This window comes from Micrasema longulum, unplaced genomic scaffold (assembly GCF_059751315.1).
Source record: "Micrasema longulum isolate JH-2025_06_02 unplaced genomic scaffold, ASM5975131v1 h1tg001108l, whole genome shotgun sequence".
In the NCBI taxonomy this organism is placed as follows: domain Eukaryota; kingdom Metazoa; phylum Arthropoda; class Insecta; order Trichoptera; family Brachycentridae; genus Micrasema; species Micrasema longulum.
Window position 1 is genome coordinate 120,915 of NW_028278296.1, and position 19,479 is coordinate 140,393.

The window sequence follows — 19,479 nt, forward strand, 5'->3', positions numbered from 1 at the left end:
ACTTCCTCATTGAACAAGTTATTTTATAACGGCTTTCTACTGTCCGATTCGTGGTCAAATGGTCAGCGCGTTTGCTTACCATGCATGCGGTCTCGGGTTCGATTCCCGACATGGTTGACATGAAATATTTATTTATAAAGTTGTTTTATGCTATAATATTTCATACTCCCAGGCATGGAAATAAGAATAGTCCAGAAGGAACGTAGAATCATATTTGAATACATCGGACTGTGTCTAAAATTCCCCTCGCAATGCCCCACTTTCGCCGCGCGCATTCGTGATGTCACCGCGTAATGTTGCACGATGGGAAAAAAATTCATCATAATACAAATGTAAGATTAAAAAAAAGCAATTTGTAAATTTTTCTAAAATTTTATTGTGCAGGCGGAAATATTGATTGACACAACAGAGTAGATAAGTAAAGGGTCATTTAATAAGAGTAATGGATTTAATGAACTTTGAACTTAAAATATAAAACAAATTTTATTTTACATAAAACGGACATTTTTATATCACGTCAAATAATATTTGATGTTTTAAAGATAATGTCGGTCAAATGTCTACCAAAGATTTGTTTTATCCGAGGTCCAATTTTCATTCGTTCTCTCATTAGATGAGCAAATTAGGGTAAAAAAAATTACTACCTTGGCAACACTAACGAAATGTCCATTTTGTTTTCTTCGACAATCTGACAGATGGAAAAATAATTCAATTTTTAAGTAATGTATTTGCTACTTACACATTCATTTGCTCATTACAATGAAATGTGATCCCATCCTGTTTCTTTAATATCCTACACTTTAAAAGTATTTCTACACTTTAAAAAGACACAACACGGCATAGTTAAGTTCAAATCGGGAGTTGCGTGCTGAGCGACGTCTACAAAGAAACCAATGGGTCGAAATGTAAAACTACTCATTTATGAGTAGTTAAGTCGACTTCTGTTTGATGCTCGTATGCGGTTTCTGGATTATTCTTAATTCTATGCTCCCAGGATTAGCACCTAAATCGATCATCTTATCTTCATATAGCAAAATGATCAAGTTACGTAACGTTTAGTGTACCAATACGGTATCCTATGCACCATGAGGTCCAGAAAGAGAATAATGAATACACGTCATATGAATTCTATTAGCCCCGGAAAAAAATAATTTGGTGTATTTAAAAATATATAGTACCTAATATCAAAAAACGTTTTAATATTTGTGCAATGCATTTATTAATTTCATTAGTTGGATAAAGGATCAATATTATATTAAAATCAAAAAATAATTAAATTATGTAACATTTCTTCAATAAGCTCTTGTATCTGTTTCATTAATATTATCTTGAAAAATTAAACTATGTTGAATTGAGCATTAAATTATTTAAGCAATTATTATATTTTTTATTTTGTTTAAATTCTATAAGTTGCACTGAAGCGTAGGCTAGTTTTTTTTATTCAATGTTATGCCTCAAAAATTAATTACATAAGTCTAAATACGATTTTTTTCATTTTAGTACTCGAAAAATGGCGAAAATAATGAAGTATTGGAGGCGAAAGATCGTTCCTGCACAGATGTCATTTCTTTAACAATATTCTTATTATTCTCGTTCGGCCTGGTAAGTAATTATTTACTGGTTCGTAATAACAATTCTTAATATACAATATTACCAAGGACACCACCGCGTGCTAACATTTTCTGATATTGTGTAAAAAATAAAAAATAAGGACTTTCTCGACCTAAAAACAGATAACACAAAGTATTGAAAATAAAACAAAAATAATTAATATTATTAATAGAATGGGGGAGTTGAAAAATAAATAGATATTTTGATATATTTTTGCAGTATCTATACAAACATAAATATTTCGGTAATGTTTTATTAGATGTGCTTGATTACTACATACAACCATGAAGCTCAAAAAAAAAGAAGCTGAAACAATAAACCTCAAACGTGTTGTTTTTTTTAATATTTAGATATATAGGTATAAAGATTCTTAGCACATAAAAATATTTCGTTTAACTTCTGAGGGCAGACAAAGTTATAAATTGGGTTTTTCCTCAGAGTAATAATGCGTAACCTAGAGAGGAGCCCAAACGTCGGAAAACCATTCTACAACTATTGGGTATTAAGTTAGCTACAGTTCGCAGCAAAATAATGGACCGTACTCTGGTCGAGAATTGCCAAATGGATATTAATTTGCAATGTAATTACTTTTAAATATGTACCTGTGTATTTATGATTGCAGGGTTATTCCAATCTATTTTTATATAATTCGCCTTTATTTGTTTTATAAAACTGAAAATACATGTGTGTGTTTATTTTTTTATTTATTTATTCATTTCATTCACAATATATTTATTGATACATAAATCCCAACTCCATTGAACCTAAGTCCTACGTTAGTTTGTTTGTTTGTCCGTCACATCTCCGAAATGGCGAGTTGTAGCGGCCTGAAATTTGGACACGTCATTTTAGATGCAATTTCAAGGTTGACTTTGCTATTTTCGAGTAAAATTTTAATCGACCTCTACTCGATAAAAACTCAAACTTTATATGGGATGCCTAGTGCGGCCCTGACATAATCAACTGTCATTATCAACAGTTAACATACTTTTATTCACAAATTTATCCTTAAATTGAGAAAAAATAGTATCTGAAGTAAATATGTTGATATAAGGAAAGTTTTAAGCAACATTACACACGTGTCGAGACAATAAATGCCAAAAATCAATGTAAATTATGGGAAAATATTCGGAATCAATTACCTGTGAAAACTGACTCCTTTAACACCTTTGACGCTCCTACAGCTGCAACCAAACATACTGCAATTCACCATAGTCGATTTTTATTTATTATAACGTAAATATCCAAGTTATTTTCAAACAAAGCCAAGCACAGCTACAAAAGCATCCGATCGAACCACCAATTGGTTGCTAGCCAACAAACCAACATCGCTTGCGTTCTATGAATCATAGTGTTAGGGCTTCTCTCTAGGTTACGCATTATTACTATGAGGGTTTTCCATTAGACTTTATTATCCAAAGTATATTTCAGCTAGTGTTAAGTAGTAAAAAAATAACAGTATATTACTAATTTAGTTTTTTATGTGTTTCAGCAGACAGTAAGTATTTCAGTGTTAGGGTTTTTGCCGACGTTAAGGCGCAGCTGTGTCTACCAATAATTCGGATATAATATCTTTAAATATTTTTACAATTTACTTTAAACACACTATTATCCAAATCATGACCTTTGGTCATGCAACTGATTTAGTTACATATTATTTCCAAACAATATAAAAAGAAAAATGATTGATTTTTCAGTTATGTTGGTTTGCTTTACAAGGAAGAGTTATTCAACACCAATAATGGTAATAAGTTGATATATAAATTATACTTATATCTCATGTTGTTGCCCTTGGCACATTTTTACAATAATTAATTCCGCATATGAATTAGGTGACAGTATGTAGTTTGTAGGTAATATATTGATTAGTGCAATGTCAATAGCAAATTACTATCCGCTTTCGATTATCGATTTTGATATCGAATGCGGGTGTTACAGTTAGAAGGAAACGCGGCCCGACTTTTCGAAACGAATACGAACGAAACGTATTCCCGTATTTTCCCCGTGGATTATGACACTAGAGCAATGACACTATATTTATTAACTATTGACCTGACAGACCACTTGCGTGTCTCTATCGTTTTGCTTCTTTGATAAATTGTTTCTTATGGGAGCTAGAACCATCCCCATAAAAGCGCCCGGTTTTATCTGCTGTCCTCGGGCATACGATAAAAATTTTTTTTTAAATAATTTTGAAAAGCGGAAAGGCACCGACACAGATAATTTAATTCTGATACTCTTTCTGAAAAAAAAACCTGGTAAGTTTTGGGTTGCGGAAAATGGGATAGCGAAAAATCGATTTTAGTTGAGCGTAATCAGTCCAACGAGCAGTTTTTTTTCGCACAGCATCAGTGAGGCATTTACGAGAAAGTGGCAGAAAAACAATGGTCAAATATCTATTCATCACAATTTATTGTCTGGCATCGCGTATCTTCTCCGCGTAGAAACGTTTTAATGCTTTTATTAGAATAAATTAATAATCTTTATTATTGATTTTATTTATATTTATTTATTTCATTTTTCACAAGATGTTTAACATTTATTGAGACACAAGTCTCAACTCCATGGAACCAAAGTCCTGTGTTGAGTTGGGACGAATATATGGATGTATAAAACGTTTACAGTCAATATCGTCATATTTACTACATATAATAAAAACATTATTAAAAAATACACGGTAAATCAAATATAGAAAAAAAACATGCAATAAAAAAAACATTTAAAGTATATGAAAAAATAAACTATAAAATTTAAATATAATCTACTCAAATATTTGAAATACCATCAAGGAATTTCTCACTCAAATCCCTCCTCCTAAGGAAGATCCAGTCCTGAAACTGTTTTTGAAAATAATTTTGTCCATGAGAGCTTAACACGCTCTTCCATAATAAAAGGTTTATCATGTTATCTGACTTATAGAGCATAAAAAATATTATTGGCACGCTTTTTATAACCTTTTTTCCCCACACGGTATTTTTTATTTTATTTCTAGATCCACCTAGGTATAAACAAATTATTAACGATCTCTTTTTAAGTCTTATAATTATTGTCTCTATTCTGTATAAAACTCTCGTTTTTATTTATCGAATTCAGGAGCATGTTTGTATTGATTGATATCACACAATTTGTTAAGAGGGGAAATGCTTTAGAGAATACAATATGGATGTCTAGGCATTTACAGGGCTAATGACCTATCATTGGCTGGTTTATAGGACCCTTATGGAACATTTACCATTATAACCATATTTATACATCCTATGTCCTCAACTCTTTCATCTGTGACGTTTTTAAATGAAAAAATGTGGATATGTAAACATTTGGCAGAATGGTGAATTTTATAGTGCATAAAGTGGCCACTTAAACCAACCAATGACAAGTCATAAGCATTGTAGATGCCTAGATTCTCGATAGTGTTTTCCCTCTCATTTGCGTCTACTAACATTTAGATATACTCAGAATATTGTTAATAATTATACATTACATGAAAACGAGTTTTTTACATAATATATTAACATTGTTTTTATAAACAGTAGTTTTTAAAATTTTGAAATCTATGTACAGTAGGGATGAAATGCAACGTTGTAAAGCGTTCAACCATATTTCAATAATGATTTTTTTACGAACTTCAATCAGTACTTATTAATTAGCTAATTACGGGCTATGATACAATAAGTTTCGTATTCGATTTCTGACTTAATATAATTTATTAAAAATATTTTACTTAACTTAAACACATAATGTTTATATATTTACGTAAAAGATCTTATCTTATTGTAAGTATACACCGCAGCTGGTTTTTCAAATCGAATGAACGTGTCGTTAGTCGTGAGTACGGGTTACGAATAACGGTCAGAGTAATTTATTTTGTAATTGTACGTAACTCGATATTTTATAAAACATTTGTAATCAGTGAATTTATCTGTTTTAAAGAAAGAAAAGTACAGATTTGTACTTTAATTTTATATATTGACCCCTCCTACGTGTAATATCGTGACCCACAAATGGACGATTTGAGTTTTTAATGTATTTCGTCTATATATTATTATATCTTTAGTTCTAACGAAGAAAAAAAATGTTTTTATCAAAAATAATTAATGTAATTACGTTTTTTTATTGGTCGAATATTATCGTATCTCATATTTTTGTAGAAAGTAAACTACTATCGTATGCACCCTTGCAATAAATTTCGCGAGATGACCGGAATCGGCGTAAGTACATATAAGTTACGATTATCGGACTAGAGACTAGACGAACGTCTCCCGCGTGCATTGTTTTTAAAAATATTTTTAAAAAACAATTTTTGCATATTTTTTTACAATATGAATTCCCGTTCATGCAAAAATGAAGAGAATGAGCTTTAATGAGCACAGAAATATGTGATTTAGCCTTAGGAACTAAATCTCCACTACGTACAAAAGAAACTCGAACAACAGATTTATCGTATATTAACAAAACGTTTATATTTGTATAGGAAGACAGCAAAATGCTTGATGTAATAAACCAGTTAAAGATTTTTTTTTTTTAATTTTAGTACTAATATTTTACATTTGTTATAATATACAGAATAACAACGTAATTATCGTTAGTGCTTCTTACGATTATACACATCGTTTGTGAGAATCAAATACTTATCGTATGTTATATACGTGCAATTTTTTTCCATATTAACCCTGAAAAACGCGTTTTGTGGCGATATAGCCGTAGATACCTACATTCGAAACAATGTATATCAGGAAACGTATCAGAATATTATCAATAGTTTCCAAATAACAACATACGTTCACCATTTTTATTATAAAAGCTCATCGGTCATTTCATAGAATAAATCACTGCAATGCTAATGGATAAATTATAGTGGTCATTACAGAAATCAGTTTTGTATTTTTGATGTAATGTTTTGAACCAGATAATTTAGTAAAAAAATACACTTTTTACACGATAATTCTTCAATTTATTTATTGCTTAATGTTAAAAACAAAACTGATCAATTACACTCGGCAAAAGAAAAGCTTTATGGAAGAAAATTATGAAAAGTACACCACCACGCCCAAACCAATTGAGTCTTGGATTTTTTTTCTTGCAATTGCGAGAATCGAACGTCGAATCGAATGGCGAATCGAACCTGTGACGCCAGATTCACAGTTGGCTTTCTAACCAATTCCGCCTCGGCTTGCTTTCACGTGTAGTGTTGTTCATATGTATATGTGGATAGTTTCCTTGGCTTTCTAATTTTGAAGTAAAAGGCACTTATCATGTTTTTTTGCTGTTTCAATGAGTTCTTATTACAAAAATTTTCTTTAGTACCACAAAATCCAACTCGTGTGATTAATGTTTTCAAACTTCAATAGGTACCTTACAAATATTGAACACAAGCTCTCTCTATACGTATATAAACAATGACTTTTCGTTTTGTGTCTTGTACCAAACAAAGTTTGCAGTTCGCCGACTTATGCTAATCGATGAGAAATATAAGTTCCTACAAATCCATTCATAAGGTTTATTTAACCTTTTATACGAGTATAAGTGACAATGTATTGTAATATCGAGAGCTTTCTGTGAAAAGGCATTAAGTCAAAATTATTTAATGTTATTAAATGTTTGTATTTAACCACTTACCGACTTTTCTATGTCTACCGGTTTCTAAACGTACCGTTCGTACATAAAATTACTTGTTCAGATATATGTTAATTTAAAAGTTTGTTGTGCAAATAATTTTATAACTAAACGTCATAAAGCCATATAAAAAATGCTACGTTGATATATCAACTACATTTGAAAAATGTTTTAATAAAAAAATAACTTTTCTTTTTTACCGAATAAAAGTGTATTGCTATGACTTGAAGCATTTTCGCTGACTCATAAATAACATAGGAAGGTTACTATTGATTTTTTAATTTTCTTTCAGGGATGTCAGTATCCTCGATAGGAAGGATCCAACTTTAAGACTCGTGCGGAATATTGTTTTCTCATTTCCTGAACATAATTTAGCCTGTAGTGTAGATAGGACTAAGTACATTTTTGTAGATTGTGGGGCATTTGCTGAACAATATTACCTCATCATTAAGTCAAAACAGCAAATTTTTTACATAATTCTTTTTCGAAGAATGTCCACGATATTACATGCACTGGAGTATGAAAACAACATAATATAATACTATAATTTATTTTTTTCTAAAACAATTTGACTGCTATATATATATATATAATAGACTGCTATTAAATGATCATTAATTTTATTAAATATTATTTTGTAATTTATATATTTTTATCAGTGTAAAGGATCACTGGCCCTGCAATGTTTTGTTTCGCCTATGTTTATAAATGTATTGCTTGTAATAATATGTTAATTATTCACAATTTTTTTTTTAAATATTATCTGGTTGCAATAAGATTAAAAATTATTTTAGCGACTTCAATAAATTAATTTTTATTGCAAATAAACATATACTGATGCAAATAAGTAAAAAACATTTATGGTAAGGATTTCGGCACGAATTGTTTTTTTTAAACATGTTTTTTTTTTTAAATAATGTGATAATAGATAATGTCGTATTGTATTTTTTTCTAAATATCACCAGAATAAATTATGCAGTTTAATTTAAATATATTCCTCGCTGGGAAAACTCGTGCCGAGGAGTATTTATATAAACGCATTTGACAATTTTAGTTTGGTTTAATTGATTTATTTTTTACGCAAAGATAGACTTTTTACAAATCATACAATAAATATTTGATTTCATAAGTGTAGGTACTGTTGATTAATTATATTTAGACATACAAATAAACTACTGATTTGTTATTAAATAATAATATATTGTTTGCGAAAATACAAGACTTTTTTCTATTTAAGTATAATAGTTAATTTAAAGCCTAATAAAAAGTTCAATTATAGCCTTTAGGAATGATGTGTAAATAAATAATAGCTAAATTATATCGAATCCCACACAATCATTCATAACTAAATAGAAGCATAGATGTTAAACAGAAATGTCGATTTTCCTTTTTTAATTATTAAATTATTAAAAGAACTATAGATTTTTCAACGGTCGTAGTCAATCTGTACAAATTGTATAACATAGTTAAAATAATAAATTATAAGATGCATATTAAGATTATAAATCTTACATACTCGTACATCTTATGACGTATACATAAGCACATTATGAATGTTGTATACGTTAGTATAAACAAATATATATTTTTAAACAGATTCAATTTTGGCTCATTGGGTATTGTTGAAATGTCAAGTAGTACTACGCACTTTTTTGACAGCTTGCCCACCACATACCGCACACCGCATTTGAGGACATAAATGTCCTTGGCGGTGCCCACATACACAGAAAAGTTGCTCGTTACCGAACGAGAAAAGCTGCCCTAAAGAGCTCTCTGTAATCTGGTAGCCTTAGCATCTTTGTGCTGAAAGAAGGTAATCCAGAAGTACATTATATGCACTTTATTGGATTGAGAAAAGGGGGAAGTGAATTTTTCACTGACTGGGATTAAATTGATTGGAGATGATTAATTCGTCGAAATGATTACAAAACTTTTTAAACAGTAAAATATTTTAGGATTACGGCAATAATTACCTGTTTGAATTCGCTACTATAATCATTTGTCCATATATTATGTAAAATGATTATTCAAGTAACATATTAAAATATATACCTACATAATAAGGACAATATTCACAACATTTGGATTTTTTAAACTCTCCCACATAGGTTGATTTAAAAAGCTATGAATTTTATATTCCCAAGTAAAAATATTTGCCTAGTATTACATCGCTGAAACTGCTAATAATTCCTCTATTAAATCCTCATTACAATAGGTTCCCTTAGTGAGGACTCTCAAATTAATTTTGTTGGTATTATTTTCAAATAGTACATGATAATAGTTTTTTTATATTTTTCAATCCTTCACTATCATTCGAAATTTTTCACATTACTTGTGCTTACATAACCTGAGGAAATACCCGTGTGTTAAGAAATTTGTTTGAATAAAGTAAAAAATACTAATCGGAAAAGTCGCGAGTCGGGGTAATGATCGTCAATAATAAATTGATTTTTCCACCACCAAAAAAGTTGGTGATGTCATGTCTCTAGCTAATGTATTATTTCCAAAGGGTACTGGCCTGTATACTTACATTAATGGTGTCAGGGATGTACTTTACACATGATATATATGTATAATGTATACCTATGTGCATATATATATATGCAGATAGCAATCAGAAATAAGCAGGTATGTAAATACCAATTGATATAAATTGTTTATTTTAAACTAACCTCGACTTCATTACAAACTTTTTGTATAATTTATCAGGGACAAAATGGTTAGGGTAGCAGCAACAAAGGGTTGTCAGGTCGAATCTCATTGTTATACTTACTTGAATGTTACCTAACCCAGATCTCATTCAGACTAATAATTATTAAAACAAATATAAATCTTTTTTAATTTTCTGTTTCCGGGCGGGTAAAGACTACAGTTATGTGTGTGAAATACAAACAGAGCCTTGGACGAGTGTTTCGACTCTATATGGCTGCTCTCAGATGAAAATCCTGAAAAGGAAAATCGAGTGGAGATAAGAGCGCCCCGTAGTGTAGTGGTAGGCTTGTTCACTTACCTAATTGAGGTCCTGGGGTCGGTTCCCAGTCGGGTTAACATGTGATATTGGTTTTAAATCAAGTTTTACACTGCAAAATTTCATTATTCCTGGAATTGGCACTTATAGATTATTGAAATACGATGTATTTACTTTACCAATACAGGGCCCTATGGGATAAGGGTTTGATGATGATTAATCCAAATATAATTTCTCTATCTTAACACGGTATGCGACAATTTTATTTTGATGAAGTATTTGAACATTGTTTTTCTGTCACTCTCTTGCAAATGCCAAATTTAAAATCCTTAATATCTACAATCGGATCAAATACTTTCATAATCAACAATAATGATCGTCTAGAGTACTTTCATATCTTCAGTTTAGGATTCGGAAGGATTTTAACTGGTTTGATATTCTTGCTCAGATAAACCTTAATGCACCTCTCCGTAATTTGCGTACCAATCCTGTCTTTGCTGTGGGAAATTATAAAACTAACATCGGATTAACTCTGCCAAGGATCCTCAGAACGGTGAACGAAATCTCACGAAACGGTACTGTCGATGTGTTCCTACAGCAAGGGCAGGCATTTAAGAAGTAAGCGGTGTGTCTCTCTTGACTCGCGATGTCACACTTGCCATTTCCGTCTAGATTATGCTATATACATACCTTTTGTTAATTATACACTTTGTTGATTTAAGTAGATTTTAAGTGATTTAATTTAGTTTTTTTTAGCTTTCTCAATATTCTCTTTGGTTTCAGAATGAAATTTTCTGTGTCGATTTATACCGCACATCCGAAGACGGCAGATAAAACTAGGCCCTTTTATGGATTTTTGGATGGTCCTAGCTACCATAAGAAACAATTCTTCAAAAAAGCAAAACGATAGAGACATACTTGTGGTCTGTAGTGTGTTAAAAAAACATTGCCTAGTGCCATAATCCAGGGAGAAAATACGAGAATACCTTTGTATGAATAAAAGTGAAACCGCGTTTCCTCTTAATCTTGATATCTCCCTAGGGTGTGAAATCCAGTCCCTATCACAAACATTTGGACGAAGTCAAAATATTGTTTATAATTAAAACTGTCGATATATCAAAAAAGATAATTTGATATTTGTGGAAGTCAAAAGACTCTTTAAACACTTATTTATAATATCTGACACGAACCTGTCTATCTAAAAAAACTACGAGTCTACAAATATTAAGAAACATTTGAAGTATTGTTAGATACGAAATACAATTATTTTAGTCTTTTCACTAATCTTTTCTTTAGTTTTAGACTAAAAATAGATTTTTATTTAAAAAAAATGGTAACTAGAGGTAGTTTTTCACTGAACACCTACATGGGTAAGAATTAATTGAATGAGTTGTAATTAGCTGAATAAACAGTTATATTTTTGGAGTCATTAATCGATACATCGACAGTGAAAACGATTTATTACGGAAAACTAAAATTTCCTGTATGGTAGATATTTGAAATATGGAAAAAATTACGTAATTTAAAAATATAATAATATCCTTTTTGAAAGTGCCAGAAATGTACATAATATAATAATTATAACAAGGTCTCAGTAATTATATGTCGGCCTCGTGGTGTAGTGGTCAGCGCATTTGCCTACCGTGCAAGAGGTCTCGGGTTCGATTCCCGCCATGGTTGACATGAAATATTTATTTTAAAAATGTATTTTTACACTAGAATGTTTCGTAGTCCCTGGACTGGCACCTTAATCGTAAGACTGATCATCTTACCTTAGCAAAAATGATCGAGATGCGCTGACAATGGTTTACCAATGAAGTGCCCTGTTCACCATTAGGTGCGAAAAGGGAATGATGATGAATTATTAAATCACTCGCCATTATGTTCGCAAGAATTGTTTTTTATTTTACGTAATGGGAAACGTTAATGTAAATATACGTATTAAATTTATATAAAAAATTGTATTTAGTAGTAATATTGTATACTTATATTTTTTTAAACTAAACTAAAATATAGTAGCATCTTGAATTGTTCTCTCAACAAACGTTGTTTTTTTTAGTTTAATAATATTTTTAATAATCCAATGAGTCTCCAAACAATATTAAAAATTGAAAAAGTATAAGCTAAATTTTTCCCACGCTGAATACACAAATTTCACTACCGATATCCAAAATAATATATATTCAAATGTGCTTTTTAACTAAAATATTTAATTTTCCTAGAACTGATCAGCTTCCGTTCATCTAAATAATTAAGATAGGTTTGCATTGCGAAAAATACTAATTATTTTATATGTTTTATTGTATACACAGGTCGGCCTCATAGGATACTGCATTTACTATGGAGACATTTACAGGATTATTAACGGTTATGATGACTGTGCTAACGTATGTGGAAGGCTCAATATGGATGAGATTGACCCGAGAAGTAGCTGCAAGAGGGAAGATATGACAAATAAAAGGTACGTAAATTTACTTTAAGTTGTTCAATTTTAGACATGAATAATTAATCCATATATGTATAAAAGGCAATGTTCATATTTTTGTCCTCGATAGACTAAATAACTACTGCGCCGATTTTCGTGCGGTTTTTTACAAAATAGTGAACTTTCCGCCGGGCATGTTTTTGGTCTTGAAATGTTCAATATAATTAGTAGAAAAAAAGTTAACAGCGTAAATGTCTTATGACGATAATGCATATACTAAAAAATTGGGAGAATTTTTAATTATGTCAAAAGAGTATGTATTTGTATTTTAATAACAAACAAAATAAGTTTTTTTGTGGATCCCATTAGTTGTTTTCTTCAAATTCCGTATAGTTTCTGTAGATTTATTTATTTTTACCGGATTAAAGTCAAATTAAATTTTCAGTTAATAAACCGACGAGCGAATCGAGATTTTCTGTTTTTTTTGCCATAACTGAAATTTGTCGCGTAACCTACATTTAACATAATTTTTGTCCGCTTCTTTTCCAAGCTTAAAAATGAGCGCCAAAATTTTAAAGAAATTGTAAAATTTTCTGCTTTTAAGATATTGTCATCCTACCGTCTTTAAATACCGCTTTCAAATATTGGCGGCTTTGTTCCCTCGATTTAATGCGAACATCAGAACGAGGTGTCTAAAATGCTCATTTTCGTCTACTTGACATCCAATTTTAAGGCTTGAAACCAAATAAAATAATATATTATGTAATGAAAAAGCAAACACAACGTCTTGTAGAGCAGAAAATTTTCTTTCGAATGAAAACTACCTTTACTATTTTATTTTTACTTTTGGTGCTCATTTTGAAATTTGAAAAAAAAATGACACAACTTATCTTAGCACCCAATACATACTTTCGATAAGACTGGGATGTACAAATATTTTTTAATGTTTTGAAATTTAAGATTTTAAATTATTTTTTCTTAGATTTGTAGAAATAATTCAGGGATAGAATTTTAAAAAAAAAGACTGCTTATATTTGAATTACGTTCGGTTATTTTGCCTCCATTGGTTTTTTTTTTTACGAAATTTCAACTTATATTAGAGACGTAGGTACCTGAAAAAAGTGTTTATTTACATGTGTGCACATGTGTTTATTTAAGCACATGTGTGATTCTCAGAACTTTTTTGTGACTTTGTCAAGTTAGCTCGTATATTTTAACGAAGCAAAAGAGCAACAATACATTCGTTATTGTTGTTGTATTTTAAATTAAAGTGATAATTTTCATTTATTGAAAAATGGACAACCTGTATAAGGGCGATATACGTTATGAAATTAAGATAGCATATTCAAAGCTTATACTCGTGTATAAATGAAAGAAATCTAGCAACCTCAGGGCCGCGATTACAAATGCTATCTTTATCGGTACATATCGAGACAGTATAACGTTTAAAAAATATATTTATGTACGAAAATGTGTATATTTGAATGAAAAATTAAAGTATCTTCGTCGGTAACCTGTAATTGAACATGTTTAGAAAGAAAGAAATGTGTACATACATATATTTTCCATACAGAATATTTGATTTTACTTTGTAGGTACAGGTATATTTAACTTCCGATTGTAAAACGGGCCCAGCAGTCTGATTCTAAGTTCGTGATAAATAAACACGAGCTCGTGTTAACAGGGGTGCTATATATACGTTCGAAGTAAAGCGCGGCCGTGTCAATTTCAGCGTTAACCAGCGATAGCACGGACTCAGAATCAGACCGCAGGAAACATTTAACATTTTTTATTTTTTTAAAGGTGCTATGAGACTTTAATATTATGTTATGCATACCAGTGCTATTTTTTTTTAATGAATAATAATATATATAGGTATATAAAACAATTTTTTTTTAAAGTGGAAAATCAATTTTGGTACCTACATAAAGTTCCCCATGTGGACAAGCATAGATACGTGTTAATTCTGTTTTGGGTTACTATGCCCCGTGTATGGATGAGTACAACTCATTACTTTGGATCGCATCGCAGCGTCCATCTTCGCGCATCAGGGCTAATTATCACATACATGTATCGCGCGTTATTTTTCAGATTGCTGGTCATCAGTGCTGGCGGGCAGATTAACGTAGAAAGTAATCAACTACACCGGGCTTGTGTCGGTAAATGTGACGATGTATCATTGTGAGTGCAAACTAATATTGTCATTCATTAATGCCACTATTTCATACTTTTGCACGCGATCTACCAATATGGAACCATAATATTATATACCTTATACTCGCATATTTTTTTATAAATAATTATAATCGAGTCACGGAAAAAATAATGAATTTTTATTCGTGATATACTGTTCAAAACATTTAAACAAGAAGGTATTAAATGACGTTTAATGTGTTTTATCACGATGCAAAATATATGAATCGATGTTTATTGTTTTCAGCCGAGAATTTTTTAACCGATGTATTCCGAAAAAGAGTGAAAAGATTATAAATACATTTTTCTCTAAAACTGGAATATCGAACTTTTTCGAAGAGGTTACGGAAGATTTGCATCTTTGTTGGAAAGAAATAGTATATTTATGTCTTATTGCATTTGGTAAGTTCAGCATTATATATTTTCTACCCTGTTTTTTTTATACATTGCAAGCGGAAAATTTTTACGTGTATTTTGTATATATATAAAACTATTTTCCGATAAAATGTAAGTGTGTGCTTTATTTTTTTTATCAGTTGGTTACAGAGCTTATTTATTTATACACTTTTACATTGTTTGTATTCTATTTTTTATGCATAATAATGTTCCTTCACTGGGGTGTCCCGTGCCGAGGCAAGCCTTACATTAGTTATTTGACCCTGTCATTGACTACTTCAAGTGATTCTTTTATAAACTATGTAATGTCTACTATCTTGCTCTTGAAGCCGAACATTTTTTTTTATTGTTACATACTTATCTCGGATTTATCTTCGTCTTTGCTTGTAATCGATTCAAACTCAATTTTCATTTATAATGAAAATACACTGTCGTGTTACCTTTCACACGTGTACCTTGCAGAATAGTGGAAATTCTTAAAACTTTTGAAATTTCGCGTCATTACAACTTACCGTTAATGAGTTTGGTTTTATACCAAAGAAAATCGAGAAGTGTTTTTCTTGGAAATAGCACGGTTAATCTGTAAACTGCTTTTTTAAGTGTTTTGTCTAAAATTACGTCACCAAAACTTAAAGCCAATGAGTTTGATTTTATACATATTTGGATTGAAAATAGTACGGCTAACCCATGAAATTATATTTAAAATGACATCTAAATTTCACGTCCCTACGACTTTCCGTAATTCTTGTGACGGACAAACAAACTCACTTTCTGTTTTATAATATATATAAAATAATGTATCATAAAAATAATTGCTATGAAAATCAGTTTTTACGGAAAATTTGTTTTGATTACAGTGTTTTCAGTTATAATTCTTATACTGTTCCGTTTCGTGGTCGGATTTGTGATATGGATTGTGCTCGTTGGAGTCGCGCTCTCTACAATTATTGGAACTGCTTTCCTGTGGTAAGTTCCCGGGAAAACATATAATCCTATAGTAATTTTTTGAAACTCTATATATTACAATGTATACTTAAATAGTTGATGATTAAAAAGGTCAAAAAAAAAAGTAAACTAAAATGGTGTTACGCGTTTTGCGTGAACATAAAATCTAAGGTGCTGACCTTATGGTTTTAAATCCCCCGCGTCTGCGCCCGTTATAATGTTATATATTTTATTCTGTAGAATTTACCAATGTTTTTTTTTTGGTTGGTAAAAAAATATTTTGCGGTTATCGCGATTAATAAATAGCGATTAGCCCAAATATTTCATTTTAGAGGGCCATTTTCAACGAGTTGTACATAACTCACTTTTAGAAAATGGGAATCAAGTTGGGGTAGAGTTGTATTCGAATCACGGACCTTTGAGCCGTGAGTCCGAGACCACAACCGATTCATTATTATTAACCTTATATCATATTATTATTCAAGTGGAAATAAGTCTGACTTCTTATGTAGTGGTTGACGCGTTCGCCTACCATTATTTAGCTCCTGGGTTCGATTCCTGGCAGGGTGGACGTGAAACATTGATTTTAAAGGTTTTTTGAATTGCAATATTTCATTGTTCCTGGATCTAAAAATGAACCCTTAACCTTTATGTAACAGGCGATCAAACTAAGCGACATGTGGTTTACAAATGCACTGCCCTATGCACCACTGGATGAGAAAGAGGGGTTGATGATGAAAAAAAATTGCATCCCTTTTCAAAAAACAAATTGTCATTAATTTCTGTGACATTGTCGAACACCAACTTTATTGATTTTTTTTATCATAGGGTGACTTGGGCAGGTGAGAGGAATGAACTGAATAAGGTGGAGGAGAAATCGCAAGATGAGGTGAGCAAGCGACGCGTGTACAGTTACCTGGCATACTCGATCCTGGCCACTGTGGTCACGGCTGTGGTACTTCTCGTCTTACTTGTCATGAGGAAGAGGATCAGACTCGTCATACAATTGTTCAAGGAGGCGGGGAAAGCTATCAGCAGTATGCCACTATTGCTCTTTGAACCCGTTATGGTAATCAGATTCTGCTTCATTATTACTCAAATCACCCCATCAGGAACACGATGAATTTATCTTCAAAAAAAAAAGAATACTAATAATTTATTAATCGTTATATAAAAGAAATATTCAATAAATAATAACACATAAATTATTGAGTTTTTCAAAATTATTTTAGTTTTACTTTCTAGTTTTTTTTTGTCGGCCTCGTGGTGTAGTGGTCAGCAAATTGCCTAGCACGCATAAGGTCTCGGGTTCGATTCCCAACGTGGTTGACATGACTTGAACTGGCATCTGAAGCATAAGACTGATCATCTTACCTTCATGTAACAAAAATGATTAAGATACGCTGCGATTGGTGTACCAATACAGTGCCCTATGCACCGTTAGGTGCGGAAAAGAAATGACGATGAAATTAGTTTTATTAACAATATTTTGAGTATGCCCAAATGCATGTAGACAAGGCTGGATTTCACTCCCTAGGGAGTAATTAAGATTCAAATTTATTGCAACAGACAGGGAAAACATTTTTGAGAAGGAATGTGTAAGTCTAGGCTTCATTAAAAGTTTTTATTTGTACATTACCGTAGACATAAAAATAATAAGATCGACTCTCTTACCTTCATGTGATTATCTCTTTTACCTTTACGTGATTATCTCTCTTACCTTCACGTGATTATCTCTCTTACCTTCACGTGATTATCTCTAGAGATAACATTTCAACTGGTATTCCTTCTACAGTTCCCTTTGTGCAACAACCATCGTTTTCCACTCAATCATCAATGAGACTAATAACACCAATAAAATTATCATATTAATGTTATTCATTTATGTTCCAGACTTTCGCTGCTCTGGCTCTTACTGTTGGCCTGTGGATATACTTGAGTTTATGGGTGGAAAGTGCTGGGTTTATAACTCTTGAAACCAATCAAAGCTTCCATTACCGCAAGGATATCACCATGAAAGTAATTGATTAACTTAAACCCTAAAATTACCTCATTTATTATTATTTAAATAATGTCTTAGAAGGTCATCAATTAATAACATTTTATCCTAAGCACTCTTAAATAAGTTTTGCATACAATATTTATATACTATAATAATAATAAAATAACAACAATAGTCATGGTAAATTGTTTTTTTTTTCAGGTTTGCAGATGGTACAACCTTTTTGCTTTATTTTGGTTCACACAATTTATAATTGGGTGTCAGCACATGCTTATAGCGGGAGCCGTGGCCACTTGGTTCTTCACTAGGTAATTCAAACTATGGTCCTTAATATTTTTCACGTTCTGAAGTGTGAGATCAGCATTAAAATGTGTGAATTTATTGCCTTTCAGAAATCAAAAGAATTTGTCTTCACCGATAACCAAAAGTTTATATAATCTAGTGAGATTCCACTTGGGTACCGTGGCACTGGGCTCCTTATTAATTGCAATTGTTCAAATGTTGAGAACTATTTTAACCATCCTTCAGAAAAAATTCAAAGGTTCAACAAATAGTCTGGCACAATGTATATTCAAATGTTGCCAATGCTGTCTGTACTGCTTTGAAAAGTTTCTGCAGTATCTGTCGAGAAATGCGTACATTGAAACAGGTAAGTGCAAACTTTTGAAGATAATATCAAAACTACTGATGAAGTTGTTTAGTTATTTACATATATATTGTAAAAATCAGTATTTGCATTCTTATGATTAACCAAAGTTTGGTGCCATTTTCAACAAGTTGTAAATAACTCACTATTGGAAAATGGAAGCCAAGTTGTGGTAGAGCGGGGTTCAAATCTTGGACCTCTGATCTTTAACTCCGCAATACTAGTCACGGGACCACAACCACAATTTATATTGTTAATGATTTGTGTTAATAACCTTTGACTAGAATATATTGCAGAAAATAAATCTGGAATAAATGATTCAATGTGCCATAAATTAATTAGCCCTTAACTACATAAAAGCTGCACCTTGAGTGTAAATTTGTATAATGAATATAGCCACTCCTAAGGACCATTGTGTACGGGTTACACGATAGGGAGTGGTAATTACATCATAGGGGGATGTAACTATACATAAATATTCAGTAACCTAAGGGAAGGGCAAAATGTATTGTTTTAAATTGCAATATTTTTAAGGTGTGTTGTGTTTTACGACTAAAATAAAATTGGACCTAATATTAGGTGTGGCACGAGTTGTAACTCCTCATCACACTAATTCAAATGTACAAATATACATATTATGTGTAAACTTATTTTCGATTTAGAAAAAAATTAAATAAAAC

The 19,479-nt window shown here is 31.3% G+C and overlaps 1 protein-coding gene across 3 annotated transcripts in view; it reads left to right on the plus strand.

Moving 5' to 3' along the window:
- The window catches only part of LOC148277005 (choline transporter-like protein 1), a 29,837-nt gene that overhangs the window by 6,225 nt on the left and 4,133 nt on the right, over positions 1-19,479 (plus strand). Inside the window, exons 2-11 of one of the 3 annotated variants that reach the window (XM_088233466.1) lie at positions 1,501-1,602; positions 10,976-11,115; positions 12,505-12,653; positions 14,709-14,798; positions 15,058-15,212; positions 16,064-16,172; positions 16,980-17,220; positions 18,045-18,170; positions 18,355-18,461; positions 18,546-18,802. In XM_088233466.1, coding sequence (XP_088089592.1) covers positions 11,041-11,115; positions 12,505-12,653; positions 14,709-14,798; positions 15,058-15,212; positions 16,064-16,172; positions 16,980-17,220; positions 18,045-18,170; positions 18,355-18,461; positions 18,546-18,802 — 1,309 coding nt within the window. In that variant the 5' untranslated portion in view covers positions 1,501-1,602; positions 10,976-11,040. Of the gene's footprint in view, positions 1-1,500; positions 1,603-10,975; positions 11,183-12,504; positions 12,654-14,708; positions 14,799-15,057; positions 15,213-16,063; positions 16,173-16,979; positions 17,221-18,044; positions 18,171-18,354; positions 18,462-18,545; positions 18,803-19,479 lie in introns of those variants that run through there. The other 2 variants (XM_088233465.1, XM_088233467.1) reach the window with 2 other exon arrangements.